The 16085-nt window shown below is 35.6% G+C and overlaps 1 protein-coding gene across 1 annotated transcript; it reads right to left on the bottom strand.

Moving 5' to 3' along the window:
- Nucleotides 1-4059: 4059 nt before the first annotated feature.
- Nucleotides 4060-11139, bottom strand: LOC121381876 (protein C-ets-2-like). The gene is made up of 7 exons (XM_041511264.1): nucleotides 10986-11139; nucleotides 10278-10384; nucleotides 9357-9473; nucleotides 8768-8926; nucleotides 7615-7755; nucleotides 5823-6021; nucleotides 4060-5429 (listed from the first exon to the last, which is right to left on the bottom strand). Exons 2-7 carry the CDS (start codon nucleotides 10360-10362, stop codon nucleotides 5075-5077), a joined length of 1056 nt encoding a protein of 351 aa, XP_041367198.1. The 5' UTR covers nucleotides 10363-10384; nucleotides 10986-11139; the 3' UTR covers nucleotides 4060-5074.
- Between the last annotated feature and the right edge of the window lie 4946 nt (nucleotides 11140-16085).

Genomic DNA, 16085 nt, shown 5'->3' with positions numbered 1-16085 from the left:
GGCATATTTTAACCATTGAATTACTGGTAAAATGAAAAACATGACAATTCTTACGTGTATTTTATTATTTTTGTTATTTGTCCTGAAGGTTAATTTTACTTGCTTATTTCTGATTTCATGTAAAATGCATGAACAAAGAAATACGGCTGTTGATTGTGCACTTGTTCTACTGTTATAATAGTAAACATGCTTTATGTTATTAAAAATGTTTTAAAAAATATATTTAATCTTAGTGAAAAAAATAAAAAATAAAATAAAACATTTTTTATATCCCGTAATCATAAACAAAAAGAAATCAATAAAAATGGTTTTTAGTGTATTGTAAAGGGCATTGTATAATAAGGAATTGAAACATGAAAACAATTTATAATTATTGGGGAATGGGATGCAAATGTCACCAGTTTGAATGTATAATTGTATGACATGACGATTGGTATGAAAAAAACTCCTAAAAATTGAATAAATAAATTTTATGTAAAAACATATATTTTAATATATTGAACCATTTTTAAAGTGCCATCAGCTCGGCTATTTTATATATAAATATTTATTTCAAGGATTTAAAAAATTAACTGCATAATGCAGTGATTTTTTAAAAATACTTTATTATTTATATTTTATAACATGTTAGTAACACAATGACCCGAGAAACTAATTAACAAATGACAGGCATTTGATACAGGTTGACATGGTATGGTATGGTATAGGGATTAATGTGTGCATTCAGAGCAAGCTGTTTTAGTGCATGCCTGTCATGGGCACAGGTGTCTGCCTCGGCCGGCTCGTCTGTCCAGGACAGGAGGGTTGAGATACAGGTTAGGTTTATTGTATATATGTATTCTCCTTACAGATACATATTTCTAATATATATTTACTGTGTTTCTGATATAGAATTTGTTTCTCTGCAAAGTATTTTCACATTACATTACTTCTGAAGTTGTTTACTTAGTGCAAACATCCTAGAAAACCTGAGTTAACTCATGGCCCTGTTGTGGGAGGTAATGTTGTAGTGTAGTGTTGAATTACATACAGAGAGAACAAATTTGATAATCATTGCAATCTGACACATGAACAGGACATTTATTGAATCTTGTTGTCACGCTGTTCTTACAGCAAGTCCCAAGATGACAGTGCCCAGCCTTATAGAGTTGTAAACATGTTGCATCCATAAGGTGTTTCTCTAGTCCTTTGTTATGGAAATCATTCTATTACTTGCTAACATCTATGGAATGATTTGGGACAGTAGGGTTGCTCATGCCAGTATGCACCAGACAGTATTAATGACCTCAGTGGTGCTCTCGAAGAGCAATGACGGCATACTCCAGTAACCAGAGTCCCTTCTTTAATTGCTAACATGGCACTGAACAATATTCACAAATGGAAATAATAAAATAATTAAAAAAAGTAAAAAGAATAAGATTTAGCATGTTTGGAGGTGTGTGTGTGGGGTGGGGGAAGCTCAATTTCTCTAACCAAATATATATCTTTATTATCCACATAGTTCAAGATATTCAGGGAAATATAACCAGTATGACTCACGTGTGTTCTAATGATTTCACATGCACAACGAATTGCGTAATTTTGTGAAGCGACATCACAACTTAATGTGGCTTCCTCAGTGTAAACGCTTAACAAAATTATGTCATTTCTGAAAATGATGTTGTTTCGTCTCTTTTTAGTTACGTTTGAAACATTTTAACATGGTCCCAGCTTGTTATTCGTGAAAATAATATCTTTGATAATGTGGATAATAAAGAAATTATTACACTCGTGTGTGAATCGTCCTGCTTTTACGAAACGAGATTCAGGATACACGTATTACCCGAGCTCTCGCTCAGGTAATGCAATAATCCTGACTCTCGTTTCGTAAAATCAGTACGACATAAGCTTGTATAATAATCTCTATTTATTTAGATTGGGCCCCATTCCATGAAGCGATGTTAGCACCAAGATCACCATAAGTGCATACAGTGGTTATGCACTTAACTGAAATTAATAATAATAATAATAAAAGGTTTATGATGTTTGGAGGTGGGGGAGGGGCACTAGCCAGATGTTTGCGCTTAGGTGATCTTAGGCCTTGTACATTTTTGTTCTCGTGCAGGTAGGGCACAGCCCCTCCCCCCTGTTCCTACCGGTCAGAATATACAATATATGTCACAGGAAGATAAATACCAATATGAGAGAAATATAAATTTACTTACTGTAGCCCATCTATCAGTTGGGTCAAGGCCATATCTTCTAGATCTTTATTTGCCATTTATGTATTCAGATACGTCTCATTTACATTAATATTATCTCGTGGTTTTTTATAAAAAGATATACTGAAATGAAAAATGTAGTGTTTTATACTATACTGTTAAATTATAGTATTTACTTTATGAAGATCTGCTTATGTTTCTGAATTTTGTATTGTCACAAAGTAATTATTCTCCACATACAATTACCTTTAACGGGATGATCATCATTTGATGATGTGATCTTAGAATCAAGCATTCATTCACAACTCTAAACTCTTTTGTAGTTTATGTTAATTCAAATGATATTCATGGTGGTTGTTATATCTGTCATATTTTCTCGTTAACAGTGCCTTGAAATTCTTTATTACAATTCTAAAAATGTGTTAGCAAGAGCAGTTAGTGCCATATTATTTATTCTTCTTGTATGGAAAAAATATATAAATATGGAAATAATAGAGGAATATAATTAATATTTTTAGTGTTCCACAAGTGGCATTGTCAATACTGTGGAATACTTTTCTTATCCCATGGGATCATTTAGAATATTAATATTTTTTGAAAATTTAAAACAACACATTAAAAAGAGCTTTTGAATTCAATATGCATATATGGATCTATAAAACTGGTAGTCATTATTTTGTGGTACATTAATGTATATTTTAAATGAATTACGATGTTGGACGAGTGCTTGAAATTATTTTTTCTTCTAATTGTCTTCTTGTTTTTTTAAAAAAATATATATAAATATCTTGCGGAAATAATATCTGTTTTATATTTTGTTTACATCATTATGCTATTTGTACTTACGTTCATAAAGTAAAACAAAGAAATAAAAGTTTTGGACAGCTGAAATGTTTTGTTCTTTTTTGGGGGGTCTACCTGGAATCAAGTGGGATACCAGGACCGATTTTTCACCGCGATAACGCGATGTTTGTACGAGGGGTTGTATCATGGGATGCAAAACGTTATGAGTGAGGATGGGGCGTTTATAAATTAAGAGTTAGCAGGCTTTTAATAATTGAACGTCAACGTGAACCATTTATGTGATGTAGAGCACATAGATTTAGTAATTATCAGCTGTTGGATGTCAACCTCTTGGCATATTATCTTAGAGCTACATTTTCCCATTAGTAGCAAGGGATCTTTTATATGCACCATCCCACAGACAACATGACACATACTATACTACAACCTTTGATATACCAGTCATAGAGCACTAGCTAGAACGGGAAATAGCCTAATGGGCCCACCGACGGGGATCGATCGTACACTGACTGCGCATCAAGCGAGCGCTTTACCACTGGGTTAAAAGAAAGAAAGAAAGAAATGTTTTATTTAACAACGCACTCAACACATTTTTTATTTACGGTTATATGGCGTCAGACATATGGTTAAGGACCACACAGATTTTGAGAGGAAACCCGCTGTCACCACTACATGGGCTACTCTTTCCGATTAGCAGCAAGGGATCTTTTATTTGCACCTCCCACAGGCAGGATAGCACAAACCATGGCCTTTGTTGAACCAGTTATGAATCACTGGTCAGTGCAAGTGGTTTACACCTACCCATTGAGTCTTGCGGAGCACTCACTCAGGGTTTGGAATCGGTATCTGGATTAAAAATCCCATGCCTCGACTGGGATCCGAACCCATTACCTACCAGCCTGTAGACCGATGGCCTAACCACAACGCCACCGAGGCCGGTACCATTGGGTTACGTCCCGCCCTTGGATTTTCTATACTTGAACAACTATAACATATGTTTGTATATTTAAAACAACAAATAACAAAATCATTTCAAACAAAACAAAAAACGTTGTTAAGCTATATACATGTATTTATTAAAAGTATAAAACATAGTTTCCTCATAGAGGATACAGAAAAAATAAACCAACTTGATTTACAGAACGCAATATAACGATTAGCATAGAAACTGCACAAAGAATTGCTTGAGACAGTAAATTAAAGGTAAATAGAATCTGAAATTTTGATAGTTCACGGTAATACACAAAAAGACAACATTTAAAAAATATATTTAAAAAAACCTGTTCGCGGTAGTGGTATCTCTGTATGTACAATGCAGTTGTAAAAAATACATCAGCTTTGTCTGAATAATTATTACTTATATAAGTATTTTAGTCACTACAATATTAAAACTTTGTGCAGTCTCATTTCATGCATAATATTACGATAAACAAGTTATCGTCCTTACTGGACGAGAGTTTGGGCCTTAACAGGCGAGAATTGCAACAGGTGCAAAACGAAGAGGGTGGATCGCTAACAGATCCGATAAGCCACCCACAATCATAAAGTCTTTAAAGACCGAGTACTTTAAAACACTCGGTTTTTAACAATTTAATAATTATCCTTGATGACGCCAATGTTTTAAAAGTCATGAAAATCTCCACTGAAAGCTGAATAACTGGGGTGTACTATAGTGTTATATACGATTTAATTTTAAAATAATATTTAAAAAGCTACAGTAACAAATGTCATACAGTCGTTACAATAGGATGTTTAAAAAAAATTAAGAGCTTGTAGGCCCTATTGCATTACTCTATCAGCATAGACTATATGATTGTGGATAGCTATTGCATACTATTTCACGCCAAAGAATGACAGGAAGTGACGTAATCTGTCATTTCCTTTGGCCACCTACAACCACTGGAACGGGCCGACTGTGACACTGGAATCATTTCGAATCCAAATCGAGCAAGCCACCCACCCAAGCCAAGCTTAAATAAGATGAGAAACGCCAAGGGGTTACGGTAACGACCGGTTCCATGACTGGTGTGCCTGACCGACGGGGAGCAGTCCTTACGTTTAATTAGTCATCAGTGTAAATCCATCGGCTCACTGAATGACACTGATGTTTGCTGCTGGCCACCAAATGCTTCTGGTGAAGAGTTATACGATGAAGACTCTAAAGAATCTAAAACGTCAATGACGTCTTTGAACTGGCCTGTTTCCACGCAGTTGACGCTTTCGCTCCGTACTAGGTTATACTGCGGAATGTCTAGAGACGTCGGTTTAGCTGAGGCAAGTGGGTGGTGCTGATGGTGGTGGTAGTGGTGGTGTACAACTGAACAGTGCGGTTTCTTCATCAAATCCCATATCTTAGCTTTAGGGCCATATTTGTACAGCAGACGACCAGGGACTCGAACCATGACGCCAGTTCGGTAATAGTACCTGCATAAATAAAAGTTTAAATTACATATGAATATTCCACCTTAAAAATCTCTTGGAATAATTTCAACTCCATCCAGAATTAGTTTTACATTTCTTGGCAAGATAGCACGTGATATTTGTATTTCCACTACTCAAGACACCGCTTTTGAGGATATTTATAAACGTTTTATATTGATAAGAATCTATGAATCATCTATTAATTCATTTACCGTTTGTTGTCACTCAGTGTTAACAGCTGATATATTATTCATTCATTCATTCATTCGTCGACATTTAAAATTTGTCTAAGATGTAAAAGGGGTATTTTGTTTTCCATTATATTCATTTTTATTTCATTTATTTCCTTTGTTTCTTCACACTATGACTACATAAATACCAGTGATTTCTGTTTACCTCAAGCCACGGCTTAGTTTCTCGTAATTCATCCCTTCATTGTTCTTGATTAGACCCCACAGAAACGCGACCTCTTTTGGTTTGACGATCTGGAACTCTCCCTCAGACCGGTTCACCCACGTAGCTAGGGACGGGTTCGAACCGCTGTACTCCAACAGTTTAAACATAAAACTCCACAATCGAGGTTGACCTCTTTGATCTACAAATATAGAACATGGATAGTAAAGTTCATGGTTACAAACGTCGATCTTGCAAACCAATGATTAAAGCAAAAAAAATAAAATAAAAAAAAAGAGAAAAGAAAACGAAAACCTTAAAAATAGTTTGTTTGTAACTTAGTACTCAATCAGAGCTAACAAGAATACTCCGACTTCGATCTTGTTGACTTTTACTTAAGAAAGCACAGCGGATTGTACCAGTGTCGATTTCAATTTTTATTTTTTTTCGTAAAGTATATAAAAGAACCCTTGCTGTTAATGGAAAACTAGACTACATGTGAAAAAATATTAAATGTTTGATATCCAATAGCAGATATTTAATAAATAAATGTCCTCTAGTGGTATTGTTAAACAAAATAAATTTTATATAATTATAAAAACTGATTTTCCTTATTCAACCATCTTTGCGCCGTAAAAGAGTCGCATACTATATGGAAAGTACGATCCTTTCTCCCATCTTTCTTTTAGTACTACAGAAACGCAGACTTGTATTTCAATTTTGCATGTATCTATTATAAAAATTATATTATAATTATATTTGCATGTGTAGCGAGTAAAATTCTAATGATCCTGTAGTTAATTTTAGAATGTAAAGGTTCACAACGTAACCGACTGGCAGTTCACGTGAATTTAAAGTTGTAATCGTATTCAGTAATCGTTACCCGAACAGAACGACGGTTCGTGTGAATTATTGTGCCCTGGTGTTTACTATTTAGCTCGAGACACCCCTGGCCCTCCCCTACAACATATACATAAGGAGAGGGCTAGAGCTGACTCAAGCTAGTTAGCCTAGTTACTATTATATCACTAGAATACACACTATACGTGATTCATCACAATAACAACCCATGGCCTACATAATATTCAATCCACGACTCTGTGTCACCGACAAAGTGATCTGGTTGGTTAAATCTGTAAAGTATTGTTCAAAACATCCGGTATGGGGATTCCCCTACGATTACGCTCTAGTTGTGTTCCCAGGGAATTGCGATCTACAGATAAAGTCGACTTTACTGTTATGTGTATTGTGCAATTGAACGAGGAAAATGGAACGGAAATGTATAATAATATTAACGACAAAGAGAAAAGACCTTGTACAATGTCATTCATTCAAGGGTTTTGTTCATATAAAGTGATGAGAGAAAGACAGCAGTACAGGGTGGAAGTATATTCACACGCCACCCTACTCCTCTATGTAAAAATAAAATTACCCAGGGCCAAATGTGATTGAACTCATGTTTTACACTAAAGGCTTTACCCCTAAGTTAGCTCGAGTCACCTCTAGCCCTATCCTCCCCTACAACATATCAATAAGGGGAAGGCTAAAGATGACTTGAGCTACCCTCAAGTGTGGTGCCATTTTTAACACAGACATTTAAAGAGACAGACTTGAATTTGCTGTTTGTAATTTTTCCAAAAGGGATTAAGTCTCCAATTTGTTTTTCGAAAATACGACTTATTATAGTCAGGGGCTTAAAAATATTAAAGTTTCTGAGACCTTTCTGAATTTCTGAAATAGCCAACGGTTATGTCATACCGATTATGGTCCATGGACATTTGGGAAGTAGTAATACCTTCTGTTGGAGTTTTTGATTGGTTCTGGTCAGCTGGGTTACTCTCTGATTTGCCAGGCATGCCACCCAATATGATCTCCTGTACCATAGCGTCCAGCTCGGCGATTCGTTGTTTCGGTGTCGACTGGTCAATGTTCATTTCTGTAACAACAACGAACTGTCTTAGTGATCGTAGCATTTACGAATATTACACATTATTAGTAATGGATTAATTTGAAAAGTATTAAATTAATCTGTAACCGTTGTTGTCGTAATTGATTTCTTATGAGATAATCTTTAAATATCACAGGATGAAACAATTGTTGAATATTCGTAATTGATTAGTTTAATGATTAGCTGATCTTTAGGTATTAAAGATGAAATAAATTGTTTTGGCCATACTATTTAAAATTTATTTATTTCGACTGACAGTTGTGAAACGTACGGGGCTTAGAAGCGGTTTCTTGTATGCACGAAATATATTCAATCTGATTAAAATTAGCTCTATTGGGTCTAGCCAGTAGATCTAACAGCATTGCGTGGACTCCCACGTCCAGGTGACATTTCATCTATAAATAACAATTTAAATATCGACCAATTACACTTCGCCTTTTATAGTGTTATTCGGGAGCATACAAATTCTAAAAATATCGGGCGAGACTATTTATGCAATAGGCGAACTTGTTGGTCTATTTCAACATTGAAAAAACCAGGGGAAAAGTGCAGTAATAAACTTTCGATTGTATACTAGTATAAACAGATTTTATGGCTATACCATCACGCTTTTTTTTTCGTCTTGAAACGAATTTTATATAAAATTTTATATTGCAATTAGTTTCCGGCATACTTCGTAATTCACCCGAATTATTTCGTATACGCTCGGCATAATCCCGAATGTTTTCAAATTCTTTTCAAATTCTTTTCAAATCACTGGCATGATTTTACAAGTAAGGTTTTGATTGGTCGAATGAAAGGTCAACTGGACATAAGCTCCAACGGGCTGCTGTTAGATCCACATGTAATAGTGGAGCTAATTTTAATTAGACTGGAAATATATTCGAATATACTGTGGATGTTTTTCACCTGTTTGAATTTCTACACCTAGTTTCCATGCTATGGGGCATGCGCAATGATTTAATTGGCGATGTGAACACTACATGAAATGATCACTCACGTTCTTCGATGAGAGCTTTTACGTCTATGAGTTGTGATTCCAGAATAGATCTTGACCTTGATACTTTGCTGGTTGGTTTTGGTTTTGGTTTGCTAGGAGCACTGTCACTGATAAGGTCACACAGGTTGGGGATGTTCGGAGTGTGCAGCTGATGTGAACCTAATGAAAATGCAATAAATGTAGGGATAAATTGTTACAAATAACAAATACATCAAGGAATAAATACGTAAGGCTGGCGTTACTGGTCAGTTCTTATAAGCATTTATTTTTGTGGATACATGTACCCATCAATGCATTAGGAACGTATGAATACATAGGAATCGGAAGATGACATCAACTGGGATGGGGGGGTGGGGGGGATTAGCTATTTATTAATTTGATTTTCAACACACACACCCCCACACACACATGGAATATGCATAATTCACTGGTACATTCTTTCACCGGACACTGTTTCTATCTTTCATGAATTAATTCTTCTTCTGTTTTTTTGTTTTTTTTCATTCTTTCCACTCTATTCATAATTGGTTTGTTATGGACATAGTATTATGTTATTTATTACAGAGAAAACTGTTGGTGCCGTACGTACCTTGTTCTTTGTATTGTGATTTTAAAAGTATTGGCGTTTCAGGTGGTCCTTGCTTGTCGACGGAGAGCGTTACGCCAGAATGCAACGCCATGTATACTAGTTGCGAAACCGTTTGATCTGTAAAAGAACGGTTTTGGATGAGTGATATTTCATTTTGGATAAATGTAAATAAATAAATAAATAAAAGATAAATGGATGGATCGATCAATAGACAGACAGACAGATAATAAGGAGATAAGGAGATATCAGGAGAGTGTATAGAGAGGCGTTTCGGAGATTGAAATGACTAGTCAAAGCATTTTTGTTTTCTAAAGGAGCATAACCCGACTTCCCTAGAAACTTCACTCGACAGGCGAAACCCTGCACAAACGCCTGTGCATTCGCGGCTGTGGATAAAGACTGTGATATTTTTGTGTGGAACAAATCTTCACAAACACACACAAATACAGAAATCAGTCGATGTCAATTGAATTTGTACTGAAGTTGCATTAAAGTACTACAGTGAGGAGACTTCTTTGAAATCAAGCATTCGTATCCTTTGTTATCCAGAAGAAAATTTTCGTTAAATATTTTATTAGGCTACTTCTAAAAAAAAACGAACAACGAAATTTATTAATGTAGAAGGGGGGTGGGGGGCGGAGGGAGTTTAAAAGAATCAGGAAACAGCTATGTATATCTAGAGGGGTTTCTTTTGCCAGACAAAAGGACAAATGGAGTTGTCAACTAAGTGTGGGCGTGTGTGTGTGTTGGGGGGTAACGTCATTTGTATTGGCGGGGGAGGGGTGCAACTGCCCAATGCAACAACCAATTTTTCAAATTCATCATATATATATATATATATATATATATTAATACATCTATGTTATATTGTGTTATATTTGAATATCCCCTACTTATTTTGAACAGTATAGTAAAAATTACCTATGAGTTGTGTCGATAACTTTGGCTCCCTGGGTTTGCAGTGGTCAGGAACAGCCAAGCTGTAAACATGAAGTGGTCCTTCCATACAATGGTCACGTTGACGTGTTCTACAACAAACCAAAATATTCATTAGTAAACAAGGTAAACGTAAATAGTTGTTTCTTCTTATCTGATTTATAATATACAGATATAATACTGTTTCAGAAGAAAGTTAAAGTTTGTTTTGTTTAACAACACCACTAGAGCACATCGATTAATTAATAATCGGCTATTGGATGTCAAATATTTGGTAATTCCAACACGTATGCCCGAAACCTTAGTGGTATAGGGACATGTTAAAAGGGTACTCGCTTTCTCCAATACGTATCTCATCAGAAAAAAACCCGCTACATTTTTTGTTATGTAGCAAGGGACAGACAGGAAAGCACATATCACGGCCTTTGATCAGTTGTGTTAAGAAGAAAGAAAAAAAAAGCAAGACAAAAAGCATTAATAAATTAAATGTGTTTCGAAATTAAATATATATTTGTATTAAAATTGTCTTTAATTTGTTGTTGTTTATGTTGTTGTTTTGTTTTGTTTGTTTGCTTTTTTGTTTGTTTATTTTTTGCTGTTTATAATACTATTAGTGTTGTTATTTCAAAATTACGTGTGTATTGGTTACCTGTTGTATTGTGTGTATTATTAAAACAATTCAGTGCTACTTACCGAAATGTCGTACAGGGCTGGTCTCAACAGAATCACAACCTGTGTTCTCAGGCAAGGAGTTTTATTGCACGTTTAGATTTCCCCCCACACAGCTCCAAAAATAGACCCTCAATTGTACGAGGAAGTCACGACGCTTTTGTTGTTAGTAATCTTATCCAATGAGCGCTCGCCATTACAGACCATGAATTCATTGACTCATGACGTGTATTGTGCATAATATTTATAGAAATGAAAGAAAGGAATATTTGTCGAAGGACGATTGAAATAGATACAGCTCTTTTCGTGAGCCGCCGATTGGTTCAATTTGTCCAATGAAATGCACTGTTTGTTTCACACGTTAGAAATTCTCCAGAAACTGGCACACGTACGGACTCGCTTCGTTCAGTCGATTGTACAGGAGTTTATACATGTTTTCATTCGTGGGGAGTAACAAGTCTTGACCCTATTTATATAAACACCAATGATAATGGTTTCTGCAGGGGTGTACCCCTATGGAAACACGTTAAGGTTTCTTGGTTATGTGAAATTTGGGAAAGAAATTAACGGTTCTCCGTCCAGACCTGCAAAAGATTTTTTTTATCTATTGATAGTGACACTGGATAGTGAGCCAAATTGTAATATTTGAATTATGAAACTGAGACACCAACAATAATAATCAGATATATAATAAAATTTTACCTTCTTTTGTTTCAGTTTGTCCACACCAATATCTTGTCGATTTTTTTTTTAAATATTTAAAAATAAAAGAATATCATCATTAAAAATAAATTAAAATCCTATCTAGAAAAAAAAGGCCGATCCTAATTTAGTTTTCCTACGTTTTTGTAATAATCCACAAGTGAAAAGAGTACATACGGAACATTTTATCTGGAGCCGTAGAGGTGAACAACAAAAAATAAACTAATTAAAAAAATAAAATAAAAAAAAATAATAATACCTTTTTTAGGGTGGGCGGGTGGACGCATGTTCCCTGAAATTACTATTTTTTTAATGAAAATCCTTAACATTGTATGCAAATTGAAATTCAATGCTTTTAAGGTGTGTTTCAATAGAGAATTAATTTGAAAGCCTAGGTATAGTATATATAGAGTACAAAAAAAAGTTAAAGTTTGTTTTGTTTAACGACACAACTAGAACACATTGATTTATTAATCATCGGCTACTGGATGTCTAACATTTGGTAATTTTGACATATAGTCTTAGAAAGGAAACCCGCTACATTTGTCCATTAGTAGCAAGGGATCTTTTACTTGCACCATTCCCACAGACAGGATTGCACATACCATTTCCTTTGAAATACCAGTCGCGGTGCACTGGTTGGAACGAGAAATAACCCAATTTCTCAACGTTGAAATTATTATCGCAACGATTTTCAAATTTCCCGCTTCTTAAAGGTACAGATTAACCATTTATTAGCATTCTTTTGTTTCCCATACCGATCGCGCATCAAGCGAGTGCTTTATCACTGGGCAGAAGAAGAAGAAGAAGAAGAAGAAGAATTTTTTTTGAAAACATTCGGGATTATGCCGAGGGTATACGAAATGATTTGCAAACCAAAACCAAAACCAACTAGCAAAGTATCAAGGTCAAGATCTATTCTGGAATCACAACTCATAGACGTAAAAGCTCTCATCGAAGAACGTGAGTGATCATTTCATGTAGTGTTCACATCGCCAAGGTATCGCATGCCCCATAGCATGGAAACTAGGTGTAGAAATTCAAACAGGTGAAAAACATCCACAGATTCGAATTATTTCCAGTCTAATTAAAATTACTATTACATGTGGTCTAACAGCAGCCCGTTGGAGCTTATGTCCCAGTTGACCTTTCATTTCAAAACCTTACTTGTAAAATCATGCCAGTGATTTGAAAAGAATTTGAAAAGAATTTGAAAACATTGATTATGCCGAGCGTTACGAAATAATTTGGGGTGAATTACGAAGTATGCCGGAAACTTGCAATATTAACATTTTATCTAAAATTCGTTTCAGACAAAACCCGTTGATGGTATAGCCATAGAATTCTTTCCATACTAGCATACAATCCAGAGTTTATTACTGCACTTTTCCCCATGTTGAAAATAGACCCAACAATTTCGTCTCGCGCCCGATACTTTTTAGAAGGCTTCAGTCTAACGCTATAAAATGCGAAGTGTAATTGGTCGATATTTAATTGTTTTTATTATAGATGAAATGTCGCCTGGACCCACGGCCTTTGACATACTGGCAGACCTAATTGAATTGCATATTTCGTGCATTGAAATCGCTTTTAAGCCCCGTACGTTTCACAACGTCTAAAATTTTAAATATTATGGCCAAAACAATTTATTTCATCCATACCTAAGGATTCAGCTAATCGATTAACAATCCGAGTTACGCAATTGTTTCATCCTGTGATATTTAAAGATTATCTTATGAAACCAATTACGACAACAAGGCCAGGGTTTGTGCTACTTGGAAAGCGCAATCCAAGACCCTTGCTGTAATCGGAAAGAGTAGATCATGAAGTAACGACAGCGGGTTTCCTCCTTAACCGCCCGTGGGAATGTCGGACCACTGTATAACGAAATAATGAATGATGAATGAATGAATGTTTAACGACACCCCAGCACGAAAAATACTAATGAATGATGAAAATTGGATTCAAAACTATGGTAAAAGCCAAAAAACAATTATTTTATGATCAACAACAATATAAAAATTAAACAGTTAAATTATAACAGTGTAAAGAACTGTGCAAAAACACAAATATCACAGAATTTTACGGATACTGAATTTTACTCAAAACTTCAATTTTGTGCTGTATTGGCCATTCTCAAAAGAAAATGTTACACCCCTGCACCACGGTGAGGTTACAGCACGCGCAGGGGCAATGCAATACGATGACTTATATCTGTGATGCGCGGTCGGTCTAGGATCGATCCCCGTCAGTTGACCCATTGGGCTACTTCTCATTCTAGCCAGTGCTCCACAACTGGCGTAACAAAGGACTGCGAACAAGCTTCATTTTGCCAAGCCAATCCTGAGAGTGACAGTCCTCCTACAGGCAGTGCAGTAGGAATCAATCTAATTAAAATTAGCTCCACTATTACATGTGGATCTAAAGACAGCTCATGTCCACCAATGAAAACCTTACTTGCAGAATCCTGCCAGTGATTTAAAAATAATTTGAAAACATTCCGAATTATCCTGAGGGTATACGACATGTTTCGTGTGAATTACGAATGCCTTAAAACATGTTTTATTTTATAAAATAAATAATTTGTAATGTAAAACTGAAGACTGATTGAGTTTTTTTAAATTTTATAAATAAATAAATAATTTTTAATGTAAAATTGAAGACTGATAACCCACCCCGTACGTATTGGTATGGTTCGCTGTACTGCGGCCACTAAAATAGACTCGCCCGATATTTTTAGAATTTGTATGCCCCCAAATAACGTTATAAAAGGCGAAGTGTGATTGGTCAATATTTAACTTATTATTTACAGACGAAATGTTACCTGGACATTGGGGACTACGCAGTGTTGTTAGTTTTAAATCACTGGCAGGATTCTGCAAGTAAGGTTTTGATTGGTGGACATGAGCTCCAACTGGCTGTCTTTAGATCCACATGTAATAGTGGAGCTACTTTTAATTAGATTGAGTAGGAATGACATGGTATTGTGTCGTGCTCGCACCGGTCACATAGTTGACACATTCATTTGTACTGAAGAACCCTCCACCTCATTGTGAACATTGTCAGTGTACACTGACGGTTCACTACATTTTTTGTCTGGTGCAATAATTTTGAACCGTCTGTGGGATGGTGCATATAAAAGATCCTTTGCTGCTAATCGAAAAGAGTAGCCCATGAAGTAGCGACAGCGGGTTTCCTCTCTCAATACCTGTGTGGTCCGTAACCATATGTCTGACACTGTATAACAGTCAATAAAATGAGTTGAGTGCGTCGTTAAATAAAACATTTCCTTCCTTCGTATATATGTGATAGTAATAGTGGAAACATTTTCAGTCAATGGTTGATGTTCATATGATCTAGATAGTCAGAAAATGAAAAGTGTAGCGATACTAACAAAGAAACTGTGTTATCACTTGTAACAAATCTGCACTTACTACGGTTAGTAATTTATCTCGACTTTTCTCATGCTGACATTAATACAGAACTTATCAATGTACCGTAGGTAAAAATAAGCTGAATACGTCAGATGTGCAAGTAGATCCCACTGATTCTGATAGAGTGCAAGCAAATGCTCTAGTGGTGTTGTTAAACAAAACAAACTTTTTGGGGGCAAGATATGTTTTATATTAAGATTACCACTATAAAGCCATTTTGTTTACCCCCCTAAAAAATAAAAAAATGAAATGATCTTAATATAAAGCATATCTTGCCCCCAAAGAGTTTTTGTTTAACGACACCACTAGAGCACATTGATTTATTAGTCATCGACTATTGGATATAACAAATTTGGTAATTGTGACATAATATAGTCTTAGAGAGGAAACCCGCTACATGTGTCCATTAGTAGCAAGGGATCTTTTACATGCACCATTCCCACAGACAGGATTGCACATACCATTTCCTTTGAAATACCAGTCGCGGTGCACTGGTTGGAACGAGAAATAACCCAATTTCTCAACGTTGAAATTATTATCGCAACGATTTTCAAATTTCCCGCTTCTTAAAGGTACAGATTAACCATTTATTAGCATTGTTTTGTTTCCCATACCGATCGCGCATCAAGCGAGTGCTTTATCACCGGGCTATGTCCCGGCTCATCTTGCAAAAAACAACAACAACAACACAACACTGGTTAATTATTATTACCTGTGGATCTATTAGCACCCCGTTGGAGCTCATGTCCAGTTGACCTTTCATTCGACCAATCAAAACCTTACTTGCAAAATCATGCCAGTGTCCAAATCTAAAACATGATCAGCTATAGCTTGAACGCAGAAGAAGAAGAAGAAGAAGAAGAAGAAGAAGAAGAAAAGAATTTGAAAACATTCGGGATTATGCCGAGGGTATACGAAATGATTCGGGTGAATTACGAAGTATGCCGGAAACTAATTTCAATATAAAATTTTATATAAAATTCGTTTC

Source organism: Gigantopelta aegis, chromosome 9, assembly GCF_016097555.1.
Source record: "Gigantopelta aegis isolate Gae_Host chromosome 9, Gae_host_genome, whole genome shotgun sequence".
In the NCBI taxonomy this organism is placed as follows: domain Eukaryota; kingdom Metazoa; phylum Mollusca; class Gastropoda; order Neomphalida; family Peltospiridae; genus Gigantopelta; species Gigantopelta aegis.
This window is presented reverse-complemented; position numbering and strand designations above follow the sequence as displayed.